Source organism: Desmodus rotundus, chromosome X (genome assembly GCF_022682495.2).
Source record: "Desmodus rotundus isolate HL8 chromosome X, HLdesRot8A.1, whole genome shotgun sequence".
Lineage (NCBI taxonomy): Eukaryota > Metazoa > Chordata > Mammalia > Chiroptera > Phyllostomidae > Desmodus > Desmodus rotundus.
The window spans coordinates 19,625,128-19,638,598 of NC_071400.1; the positions used below are offsets into that span (position 1 = coordinate 19,625,128).

The following is a 13,471-nucleotide window of genomic DNA, read 5'->3' on the forward strand; positions in this document are numbered from 1 at the left end:
ATGGCTATGAATGCAGCGCAACACAAGATCATAAATTTATTTAAAACATTATAAGATTTTTTTGTTTTCATTAGTGTTTGTGTATTTAATGTTTGGCCCAAGACAACTCTTCTTCCACTGTGGCCCAGAGACATCAAAAGGTTGGACACCCCTTCAAGGCTCAGGGGTTCACTATTATTTTTTTGCAATTTTCAAGTCCAGCTTCAATATATGATAAAACATAAGTTCATTATAGAAATATTAGAAAATTCTGGTAAACAAAGAGAAGAAAATAAAATTCTTGTGTAATCCCATCATTCATACTTCAGCATTTTTGGTTTATATTTTATACATTGAAATACTCCTTTCTTATGGATCCTTAAATGTTACATGTGCCTCCCCATTCCATTTAGTTTGGAATAGTTTCCTCAATATAATTTTGAAAGATTTTCTGTTTAGTCAACACAGATTCTCCACAGTAATCTGAACACGTTGGGTTTTATGGCCTTGTATAAAGTAGATGTTTTAAAAGGCAGTATGCTTTAATGGTTTCTTTATAGAGTTTCTGTAAAATTCACAACCTTTCAGAACAGAGTGGCTTCCAACCTGCTCACATTCCTACTGGGCATCATGGTGAGCATTCTATAAATGGAGTAAAAGTGATTCTAGGAAAGAAGAGACAGGAATAGAAAGCAAGTGAGGAAAGGATGCTAAAGAAAAGACATTGAAGTAATAAGCAGAAAAGTGGCTCAGCAGTACATTCAAAAGCTGAGAAAAGATGATAAAGAAAAAAATAGTGAATATGAAAGGAAAGAGTGAATCAAAGGGCCAAGTTTTAGATGTTTTGTTTATCTCTTCCTTGTTCTTCATATACCTAGCTATTCATTTTCCCTTTATATTTAAGGACAACCTGGTGTAATAAAATGAGCTCATTACTGGAAGCCAGCAGATCTGGGTTCCAGTCCCAGTTCTGCTATTAATCTACTGAAATACCTTGGGCAAGTTTCTTCCCTGCTCTGAATATAAATCTCCCACTCGTAAAATGAAGGGCTTGGAGTATGTGACATGTAATGGTCTCTGCTGTGTCCTGAATGTCTCATATTGCTAGATATAAACAGTATGTTTTATCAATCTGAAGTTTAATAAAATTCCAACTACCATTTGGAATCTGGTTGCGCATCATGTGCACCACATGGATTTAATACTAAAGCATTACGTGGAAACAATTATAATTGTTTTAATTACCCAGAGAAGCTAGTAATTTCAACAAGACATAGGAGCACTGTCTTGACAAAGCTATTATTATACTGTCACTTTTCAACAGCCTTTCCAATATAGGCATGGTAATTTCAATGTCCCAGAAGTAGGGGCAAGATTGCTATTAAGGTGGTAATCTCGTTTTTCCTCCTCCCCCTTAGTATGAAGGGTAACTCTGAGCAATGAGAGTCTCTTAGACACCATGCAACAAAGAGTATAAATCAGATGCAACCTGTCTAGGCCATTGGCAGGCCTACATAAGGCCTCAGGCAATGACAAATCATTCCCTTATAGGTTTGAAAAAGTGTCTGCCAGAAAAAAATCATTTATCAGGAACTAGACTAGCTCTCTGATTCCAGAGTTCTCCTCTGAACTTAGTTTAGTCAGCATTAGCATGGTTGTGGGTAAAGAGGATGGTTGTCAGGCAGCTGCTCAGTTTGATTCCCCAGAACCCCCTTAGGACAGTCACCTGGGCTGGAAAGCTTTCTGAGCAGTTAATCCTGAGCAACTTTAAGCTTTACATCTATCACACATGCAGTATTTTGAACTGCTTTGTGTTTTCAGAAATAAAATAAAAACCAGTTGCAATTTGGTGTGAATTTCACATGTGCACAAGCATCTGCAAGGGTTGGTCTCTCTGCTTACTGCCACCACGAAATCTTACGTACACAGTTAAATTGTGCTTCCCTCCAGGGTTTATCGTCTAGTCCTACGGACTCTGGGGAAAGTGCCTCAGTTGACTTCCTACTTAACTCTTTCTTCTTTGATGTGTTTAACTGCACCTTGCTCTCCACCAGATGCTAAAAAACTAGACTGCCTGCAGAGAGGGCTCCATTTTAGAATAAACCACTGCTACCTGGTAATTAGCCTCTCACCACTCTCAGCAGTTCTCTTTTTACCAGGAGTTCAACTTCCCCAGAAGGTTACAATTTGGCCAACAATTTCTTCTGCCCCGCCCTGAAGGAGCTCAGTTTCCTAGTTCCCTGGGTAGTTTACCAAGTGAAAACTTTGAAATCACGTTCAACTTCTTTCTGAGAAAGCTGGTTGCATCTGACTACATTGGTAAATGTATAATATATGTACCCTATTTTGCAATGTCAGGATATTTGCATTTTTTAATGAAAAGTAAAGAAGTCCTTTAACAGGAATAGTTCAGGATTAAACCCCTAAGAGATTCTCAGATTCTTAGAAGTAGCCTGCAGATGATAGGCAAGAAGAAAGACTTAACCTTTGTACGGTTCCAAACTCTCTGTATAAATGAGGTGCATATGTATTGTTGTTTATAAACAGAGAGATGGATTGCAGTGAAGGAGTGTATACCAAGCTGCAGAACATATTTCCATACATGGATGAAGTTAAATCAGGGTCACCAAAAACATGCTTAGTCTGGAACTGCACTAAATGGTACCAAAATGCAGAAATACATCTAGGCTTCCTATTTTACTCAACAAAAATCATATCCTCTGACTAGACTGTTCTGCTGGGTTCTACATTCCAAAATGCTATTCAGAGTTCAGGATAGGACAAGTAAAATAAGAAACAGAAATTAGCCTTCAGGGCATCCAAGGAAGGACTAGTTCACAATTGTCTCCATAAAAATGCTGAGTGGCAATGTGGATGGAACTGATTCTGGACCAGTGCCAGAGTGGCTGGTTGGGGTAAGTTGCAAGTGGGAAGCTATCAGATGTATCATAAAATGCCAGAAAGAAAATTCTAGGTAGGTGGCTTTTAATGGAATCAGTGACACATCAGTGATAGGGTATCAAAAAGATATTTTATACGTTTATGTTAGCAGAAAGTTTTGGATAAGGCAAGCTGTGAATTTATTTCCACACTAGCACAAAGGGTAGGGAGTGTTGAAGGAGGAGCTCAAATATGTGCAGACATTGGTGAGGAGTATGCCAAGTACTCCCACTCTCAGATAGGTTGATATGGAAAGAAAACATTAAGGATGAGGAAAATGATGCATAAAGGTGAATAAAAAGCAGTAAAATGTAGCCTAAGTTCACCTATAATGTGTGTAAGTGACCTTGGCCAAAACAAAAGGGAAGCAAGCAAAGAGAATATCAGGATCTCCAGGCCTCTTCCTCTCCCTGAACTACCTAAGTGCAATTGCACTTACTATGGAGATGGGCCTCACATTTCACATCTCATTACCACTACCATAGTCCACACTACTATATTCTCTCACCTGAACTGCTGCAGTAGCCCCACCTGATCCATCCATCACCTGTCTTGCCCCATCCTCTATCCAATCCTTACAGACTTGTCTATCAGTGTGGCCCACAAAGCAGCAGCAGCAGCAGTCTTACCTGGGAGCTTGGGAGAACTGCATATTCTCAGGTCCCATCCCCACCTATTAAATCTGAATTTGGGCACCATTTTAACAAGATGCCCAGATGACTCACATGCACTTTACAGTTTTGGAGGCTCTGCCCTAACTACTGCCTAGATAGGGTTTCTAGAACACAACTTTGACCATGGCAATTCCTTGCTTAAAATCATTCAGCTACCCCAACCCCAAACACTGCCTTCAGGTATATGGCTTCATCTGGCACAAAAGGCCTGTCTTGGTAAGGCTCTTGCCCACTTTTCCAGTCTCTGTATCTCACTTGCTCCTTTAGGAATGCGACATTGCTTGCAGTTTCATTGTTCACACTAGGTTTTCTAATTTCTTCTGCCTCTGACACTTTTCTACACTCTTCTTCACTTAGCTAACTTCAGGTCCTGCTTCCTGTCTTAGATTAGGTGCCCCCTCTGTTAGGAATCCATTGTGACAATGAGGTACCACAGAAAGGCACCACAGGAAAGACCTACTGAAGGCTGCAAAATATTTCTGGGTTAGATGCCCTTTGGATGTGATCTCATATTACCCTCTATATGTATACTTCCACAAGGGCACTTAGTCCCGACTACTGCAATTACCTACAGATGTGCCTGCCTTGCCTACCAGTCTACATATTCTTTGGTGATAATGCCTGTGTCTTGTTCACCTAGGTACGCCTAGAGCCCAGAAAAGTACCTAGGGCAGAACAGGTGTTCAATAACGTGTGTTAAATTGAAGGGATAGTGGAATGGGTCACAAAAGTGTAAGAACATATACAAAAGGACAAAGGCAAATGCATCAAAATTAAGCCTGGAGTTTGGGCACAGGAAAAATTATAATAGGGAAACAAAAAGAACTGGAAAAAGAGAATAAAGAATGAAGAGCCCTGGCTGCTGTGGTTCAGTGGATTGAGTGCTGGCCTGGGAATCAAAGGGTTGCAGGTTTGATTCCCAGTCAGGGCACAGGCCTGGGTTGCAGGCCAGGTCCCCAGTAGGGGGTGTGCAAGAGGCAGCCACACATTGATGTTTCTCTTCCTCTCTTTTTCCCTCCCCCTTCTTTTCTCTAAAAATAAATAAATTTTTAAAATCTTTAAAAAAAGAATGAAGAAAGAACATTAAAGGAGAGGTGAGGGATTTTCTTTTAAAGTGTTTAAGGACTTCTCAGACTTCTAAGACTGATGAAGCAGTTCTTTGTCCTCATCATTTTGTGTGACTGTTATGGTGGAGCCTTATCTATGAAAATGTGGAATCAAGGTTAGCATGACTGAAAGGCAACTCATTTACTTGCCACTGGATGAGTTGTCAACAAGCACTGGTTTCTATTAGGAGAAACTAAATGTCATGTGTGTGATCCTTAATATTCCAGATTTTGAATATTCCACTAAATGATGTCCTTATCAAAAGAGCCCCCTTGGGTGGTCCAAATGCTAATAGTTAAGTAACCAGACACCAGAGATTGTCCAGAAAAGTCCTGGTTTATACCTGTTGTGACAATGGAATAATATTATTGCCCTCATCAACCTTCAAAAGTTTCCCAATTTGGGTTATAAAATATGGTCACCCTACAAACAGCCAACACTTATTGAGCTCTTCCTATGGACTAGACACTGTGTAAAGTGCTTGAAAGAAATGTTCTTGTTAGATGCTCACTATGATTCTTTTCTTCAATTGAAATACAATCTGTATACCGTTAAGATTCACCTTTTTAAAGTGCACAGTTCAGTTCAGTGGTTTTTAGTATATTCACTGTGTTGTGCAACCATAACAATTATCTAATTTGCGAATATTTTCATCTTTCCCAAAAGAAATCTTATACTAATTAGCATTCACTCTCCATTTTCCCCTTCCCAAGTCCCTGGAAACCATCAACCTGCTTTTTGTCTCAACAGTTTTGCTAATTTTGGATATTTCATACAAATGGAATTACAAAATATGTGGCCTTTTGTGTTTGGCTTCTGACAATCCTGTTATACAATCGATGAAACTAAGCACAGAGAGATTAAATAACCTGTTCAAGATCACCCATCTAGTGGGAAGAAGTGTCAGAACTAGAACCAGGTGTGTCTGGCTTCAGAGCCCACATTCTTAGTCACCATGATATGCTGCTTCTTCATATTTATTGAAGGTACTCAACACATTCTTGGAACTTTTTTTTGGCCTTCTGTAACTGGGCACATTCTTTGCAAAATGCCTCACAAATCTTCATTATTTGAGAATTGATTTAATGTTTGGAAAGAGTCAAAAGTTATTAAAAGCAACTATGGTAACAAAAGTAAGCTATCAGTCTGGGTCATTGCTATGGACTGAATTGTGTCCCCTCCAAATTAACATGTTGCCCCTCTAAACCTCAAATATGACTAATGTTATTGTATTTGGAGATAGGGCTTTTAAGAAGGAATTAAGGTTAAATTAGGTCATGAGAGTGGAACTCTCTAATTTAATAGAATTGGTAGCCTTATAGAAATGGGAAGAGAGAAGAAGAAAGAGTTATCTCCCTCTTTGCTCTGTGAAGACACAGCAAGAAGTAGGCCATCTGCAAGACAAGATGAGAAGTCTTACTAGAACCTGACCACTCTGGCATGCTGATCTCAAACTTCCACCCTCCAGAAGTATTAGAAATAAATTCCTCTTGTTTAAGCAACCCAGTCTATGGTATTTTGTTATTAGACATAACTAATACAATCATATTTTGGGATAAAAGAATGAGGCATATTCATAAATTCAGGAGAATGAATGATTATCATCTGTGACTTGAAGAACAATTTTCTGAAGGAAGCAATGAGAAATATTTTGAATGTTAGAGTCAGTAATGGTAGCAGGAGAAGCATTTGTAAAACTCCTCTTATGGCATTATGCTTTTAAATTTTATAATGTCTATTGAATTTATCTGGAAAATAAAACAACTGCCGGGGAAAAGTTAAAATAACCTATTATTCTACTGTTAATAATATGTTATATTTTATCTCATTTTATCCTTTTCTGGAAATCTGAATTATATAGTCTGTATTTTTTTAAGTGCATAATCAACATATAGATACATTAGACTCCCCTTTACTTAATGTGGTCAAAGGGGATTGTTAGTTAGTTAAGTGATAATATTTGCTACAGCATAATAAATATATTCATATACATAAACACCTTAAATGTTTTATTTTGACCCAAAACATATACTTTTATATCTATATGCTAATCTTTTGATGTAAGGTCAAGCCTTTTTTTGAATAAGGACTTCTGATGGGTTTTCCATTTGTCTTTCTTCCATAAACCATAATCATAATGCACCATCTATGATTCCCAGCATTTGCTCATTTAACATGGAACAAGAATGTAGGTGCTTGCAAAGCAATTTGAGTACAGAATCCTTCCAGAGTTTTCTTCCCCAATATTTTACTGCTATCAAATCCACAACTAATTTGACAGCACATTTTGGAGGATTTCCCCTCTCACTGAGTTTTCGTAAAGTGATCAACTTAGTTTTCATAGAAACAACTCTTGATTTTATTGCTTATAATTGTTTATCATACATATAATTTGTATAATTAAAATAACAAGTAGAATTATCAAAAATTGTTCAAGAAAGAGATTATTAATAGGTATGGGGTTCCACTGATAGGTATAAAGGTACATGATCATATTAGGGTAGCTTACTAACCATGAGATTTCATCATGACATAAGCATCAGCCAATGTTTTAAGGAGGGAATGGAGCATATTGTCTATGCACTATTGAGTAGAAGTTCCTTAAGAGAGTTTGTATGGTCCCTATTCATTTAAAAATAAATCCAGATATGTATAGAGTAAAAAGTTAAAGTTTCCCTTAATCTATCCCCTCTCCAGGGAAAATGCTGTTAACATTTGCTATGTATCCTTCCAGACTCTTGTATGCATTTATCTATACATGTGCATCCCTTAACTTATATGATTAACCAGGCCTTGATGTCTAAGACCTTGATGTGAATTAGGTTGTTTAATTCTCATGACTCTATGGATAATACTACTGTTACCTTCATTTTACAGATTGGTAAACTGAGGCTCAGAAAGGTTCAGTAATTTGCCCTAGGACACAGAGTGACTAATTTGTTCTTTCTCCTGAGGAGCCAATCTTACTAATGTACATGAATCAAGTTAAAGATTTGGATCCATTCATTTATTTAGTAAACATTTATTGAATGTCCACTCTTTCCCAGTTCTGTTTTCAGGTATCTGGAAAAGGCAGGCCAATATGTGAACTAAAAGATCCCCTCCCATTCATCCAGCTAGTAAGTGGGTAGAGCAGGATTACAATTCAGGTTTGTTTTAACAACTGTTACGTGACTTCTTTAGGTGCAGAGAAGCTTTGGTAGATTGTCTTTTAGACGCAGTCACCTTGAATATTATTGTTTTCATGAGAGCATGAGTTTGAAGCTCCCAGAAATCAGTGTCCTATGGTGAAGACACAGTTTGTAAATTGGAGACCATAAATAGAAGTTTTGAGAAGTTTTAAGGATATATATAGTAGAGCAATACTATAGGGTAAAGAGGCTTGGAATTTAATTCCCTAAGTGGGAGGACTGGAGGTAAAGAGTTTAGATACATTAAGGAGCTTGGTTAAAATGTTGAAAAGTGACAACTTAAATAAAAACAAGCAATTAAAAAGAGAATCAAAAGTCCAGAAAAGAGAAAATAGGGAAGTTGTATATAAAAAGATATAATGAGAAAAAATCATAACAAAAATTGAGGAATTGGATCACAATGGTTGAAAAACTTTAAAGGTGTGTGTTGAGACACAACCAAGACCTTACCTATTATGCAACACATTCCACAATACTGGCCAATTTCAACATACACTGTGGAGGACTGAAGGGAAATGCCTCTCCCTGAGGTAAGGGTGGAGAGATTGAGCCACATGAGCGCCTGACCTTCAAACACATAAATGCCAAATGCTTTTAGAGCTAGTTGGCAACATGTACAGGGATGGAAGAATCAGGGGAATATTTTTATAAACATGTTATGGGATTTTACATAGGGGGAAAAAAGGAAGCCTTGATTGAAAACCTTACAAGTATGGTTGTATATCCTTTGTTACTGCAGAAACATTTACATATACGAACACATGGAATGTGGTGGCTTTGATGGGGTGGATTAAGCACCAAGACTGAAAAATAAAATAAAAAATGAGGAAGAAAAAGGAAAATGTTGAGTTTCTTAAATTGTTTGCAAAGAAACTGGAGTCTAAGACAGAATTTGGTTCTCATGACTGAAATGTCTCTTTGGTGTTGGAAAATATTGCTGTCATATCTGTTTAGAAATTCTTTTTTTTTTTTTTGCATAAGAAAAATCTTGTGGCATCTCCTGGAGGACTTTAAAAACAGGAGCAATTTCATCTGTATGGAATGGTCTGTGTCAGCACTTGCCCTAGGCAAGGTTACCACATAGGCAAAATGTTCTTTTCCGTCTTCCCTACCAAACAACCTCTCCCCCACTCTCCCCTTCTTTGCCTTTAACCCCCCACCATGGGTTGACCCCTTTTCTTGAACCACAGTTCCAATGTGACCTTCTACATAAAACAAATCCCCTTTCCCTCAGCTCTCTCCAGGTGCTAGGGACGTAGTAGGTTTTACCCTTTGCAGCCTATTTGCATTTAAAAATAAGACTTTGGTTAACCCACATGGATCTGGAAGTGGTGGAGCTTGAGACAGTGTAACCAAGTGGAGAGAAGTCCAGGCGAGAGGGGAATATTTCTGGTCGCTGGGGGAAAGGGGCGTGGTAGCTGCTTTCCTGGAAGCTATTAAATCCCAGATGTGGGCTTGGTTCAGTGTGGTAGTGTCTTGAGGGAGCAGGCAGGGGGTGGAGAGGAGGGTGGCTGTACTCTGTGACCTCACAAGGTTGCCGTTAATTCTATGGGTTGGTGGTTTCCAACTTCCTTTCCCTGTACCCGGCTTCCTTTGCAACACTGTAGCACCCTGTGACTTGGCTCTAACTAGGGGTTTTCAGCAGCATATCTTTGTGCCTAATAGCCAGTGCCCAATTTTCCCATCACAGTCCTCCATGCAAACATCAATTCTGGGTTTCAGCAGTGGTGGCTGCTCAAGATCAGTCCCAGCCATACTCAGCTCTAAGAGATTTTCAGAGTTCTTCACAGTTCCAGTTCTCAAGGACCCATGAAAAAGGGACTGTTCGTGCTCACAATGTGTGTCGGCTTTATGAAGAAAAAAATGTGTGGCTTTATGTGAAGAAGGGGAAAGCTGCAAAAGGAAATCTACTCAAAGAGCTTATATGAGTAATTTGGTAAATTTCATGTTGGATCAACAAACATTCAAGAGCTCCCACTATGTGCCAGGTTCAGTTAGACATGGCGAGTAACGACAAAGATAAAGCAAGGTTCCTGCTGTGAAGGAATTCAGCCTAATAGACATTGTGTGTAATAAATGGCACGTTGGAGGTAAGCAAGAGTATTTAACGGCACACGAGGTTGCCTTTGGCTCAACTTGCTGCTAATTGGGATCACAGAAGGCTGTCCCAGGGAGATGACATTTGAGCTGAATAGGAGTAAGCCAAACGAAAGGTGGGCAGGGCAGTCTGTGCAGATGGAATCACATGAGCAGAGGCATGGAGGCATGAAACTACTTGACATGCGTGGGTAACGGGAGCAGGCTGCAATTATTCAGCAAAGTGTGGGGAAGGGGGAGGGGCAAGAGACGAGGCCAGAGGGGCAGGTTGGGCTGCATGGGGGAGAGAAAGCCCAGCTTCTGGTGTTAAGGAGTATAGACTTTATCCCAAGGGGAGCCACTGAAGGATTTTAAGCAGGTCAGATTTGCATCTTGATTAAACTATCTGTCAATTTGGGGGAAATCATTCAAATTGCCCGTGGGATGAATTCATTAAAGAATGATTGAAAGGGTAGATTTGCAAATCTAGCCATAGTTAAGTTCAAGGGTCTGTTTTCCAAGAGTGTCATTAGTCTGTGGCTTTTTAAGGGGTACCCCTAAAACAATTTATGGATAGGTGCATATTTCTATCTCCAAAACTCAACATTATTTGGGGAGATGCAGCACTTCTAAATAGTGCTTAAATGAAATAGTGTTTGAAGAGAGTCTTGTCACTTCTACCATTTATTCACACTGCAATAACAATATCAGGTTGGGAATGCAAATTGTGCTGTATCTTTTTGTTTTCTTTAGCAAAAGTCATCCGGGAAGGCGCTGTTTAACCTAAGTTGCAGCCATCTAAATCTTGCTGAAAAGGAATATTTTGGATTAGAATTCTGTAGCCATTCTGGAAATAATGTAAGTTGGTTTCATTATAGGGTTCCTTGTATCTAAAATTGCTTCTAAATACAGTTTGCAGCTAGGTATGTAGGGCTCAAACTCCTGATTGAAAAATAGAAAGAAAAAAAAAACCATTTAAACCCTTGCAAAATGACTGGATTTAATAATTATTTTCCCTTCTCCCTACTTTTCTATTTAGTCACCTCAGTTCGCCAAACACAAACTCTTCTACCTTATGCTCCTCTTTTGTCACTTTGTAAACAGCTAACTATGCTTTATCTATTTTGACTTTCCAGAGGCTGAACCTCGACCTCCAGAACTGACACTTAACCTCACTGATGAGTATTCGGGTGACTTTACCCTCTCTGGAGTCCTAATATTCCTGATGTTCTTCCTGCTGTGTCCTGCCTGTTACCTGGCACCTTCCCAGAAAGGCTCATTGCACCTATTAAGCTGGCATTTGGGGGATGTAAGATTCAAACGCAGAGCCAAATGCCTTCATTATAGTTTTCATAGCAACTAATGAGCCTTGTATATGACACCTCTGTCATCCTACCGGCAGGGGAGTATTGATTCAAATGTCAACAACAAACAGATAGATCAACAATGTTCAGTGTCACGGAGAAAAATACAAGGGGGAAGATTGAGCATGGAGGAGGCATGTCAGTTCTTAGACATTGCTGTTTCTAACTAACTATCTTTAGAGTTTAAATAGTCTTGGTATTTGTTTATTTCATGTTTACTTTTATCTGGTACCAAAAAAAGTTGCACTTAATGACATGTTTTACCAATTCTTTCATTAATTTTATTACAGGTCTGGTTGGAACTTCTGAAGCCCATTACAAAACAAGTAAAAAGTAAGTATTGAAAATCTTTTAAGGAAGATAATTCCCAGTTAAAACTTGAAAATATTTCAATATTTCAGCAATGGCACACTATTTATCATATTAATATAAGGAGAGAAAGAGGCTTTGATGTATTGTTTTAGTCCTTCATACATCTAATGGATTTAACAATTAAAAAAATTCATTTTAACTTTCCCGGAGATGAAGAAAATTATGCTGCTGGATCTTTGAGTGAATTTGAAGAACCCTGGTAATCATAGCACTGTGGATGGGCTCTGGGAGTATATTTCAGGTTCTATCACTGCAAACTTTTGAGAATCTTTAATGTCAATCTGTGATGTCATTCATCTTCTGCTTGTTCATTCATGTCAGTTCATATTTGAGTGCCTACTAAGTATGAAATATTTCCCCCCACCCTGTATTTCACAATCTAGTTTGGTGGTTCTCAAACGTTAGTGTGTATTAGGATCATTTGGGGCTCTTGTTAAAACACAGATTACTGGGCCTCATTCCTGGGTTGAAGGCCAGCAACCTGCATTTTCAACAAATTCCACTGATGTTTCTTATGCTGGTGGATTTCATTCAACACTTTGCAAAACATTCTCTTATAGTGTATCTTCCCCTACCTGCTCTTTATGTTTTGGTGCTTTCCACAGTTATGTCTCTCTTCCACCATAAAATCATGTTACATTATTCCAACAGCTTCTGAACTGATTTCCCCTAACCCATCATACACACTACTTCCAAAGGGAACTATTGAAAATGTTCTGCTTAAAATGTTTCCATGAATCCATATTGCCCTTAGAATAAAGTACCAACTCATTAGCACACCCACAAAACCGTGGACTCTGCCAGCCTTTTTAGCCTTAACTCTGCCACTGACCACTTCGTATTCCTACCTCTCCTGACTTTGACTAAACTAATCTGAGCTGTAGGCTTCTCAGGTAAAATGGTGGATGCCAAACTAAACTGGAATTTCTGATAAACAAAGAATAATTTTCTTGTATAAGTATGTCCCATGCAATCATTTATCTGAAATTCATATTTAACTGGGACTCCTGTATTTTATTTTATAAATCTGGCAGCCTTACTCAGATTTCAACTCCTGTAGGAAGATTTCCTTGAATTTCTCCAAACTCTTTTTTCCCCTCTTGTGCTTCCCCAGTACTCAGTGCTTATAACACTTTGTGGCATCTATTATACCAGAATATTAGTGCTTAGTTGTAATTTTATTCCCAATACTTACCCAGCACAATGCTTGGCATGTAATAGGCACTCAAAAACATTTGCTGAATGATGCTAAATTCTGCATGTATGTGTTCACTTTAGATGTAAAGTGTTTCTTATTTTTAAATGCAAGTAAGAATTAAGGTAAGTAGATGTGTTTTAATGTACATTTTAAGATACATAGAGGCATCAGTACATACTTCTTACAGATCCCCTCCATGAGATCCTTCAGCCAGTAATACTCCTCTACCTCTAAAGCAGGGCTCTTCTCTCACCCAGGACTGCAGAAGCCTAATGTAAACAATGTAAACCTAGCAAGTGTAACATTTTTCAAAATAGGATACTTCTTAAGAGAGAGCACAGTAGGCTCCAAAGAGGCACATCTTTACAAAAAGAAACTCAAACGGAAAGAGGGTAGGAAGAGGGCCAGGAGAACTTTCCTAACTGCTATCCACATAGAGACACAATGTAGAAATAACAGCATCTGAGAAATGTTAAAATTTAAATTTAAAAGTCTAGGAGGGAGTGATGGGGAGAGGAAGGAAGAGAAAATGAGAGAATGTGTGTTTAAATACCTGTAACTGTTGTGATG

At 38.5% G+C, this 13,471-nt stretch overlaps 1 protein-coding gene across 2 annotated transcripts in view; it reads left to right on the plus strand.

The window, feature by feature from the left end:
* The window catches only part of FRMD7 (FERM domain containing 7), a 45,214-nt gene that overhangs the window by 12,289 nt on the left and 19,454 nt on the right, over positions 1-13,471 (plus strand). Inside the window, exons 1-3 of one of the 2 annotated variants that reach the window (XM_024567160.2) lie at positions 5,191-5,205; positions 10,721-10,825; positions 11,622-11,664. In XM_024567160.2, coding sequence (XP_024422928.1) covers positions 5,191-5,205; positions 10,721-10,825; positions 11,622-11,664 — 163 coding nt within the window. Of the gene's footprint in view, positions 1-5,190; positions 5,206-10,720; positions 10,826-11,621; positions 11,665-13,471 lie in introns of those variants that run through there. The other variant, XM_024567159.4, reaches the window with a different exon arrangement.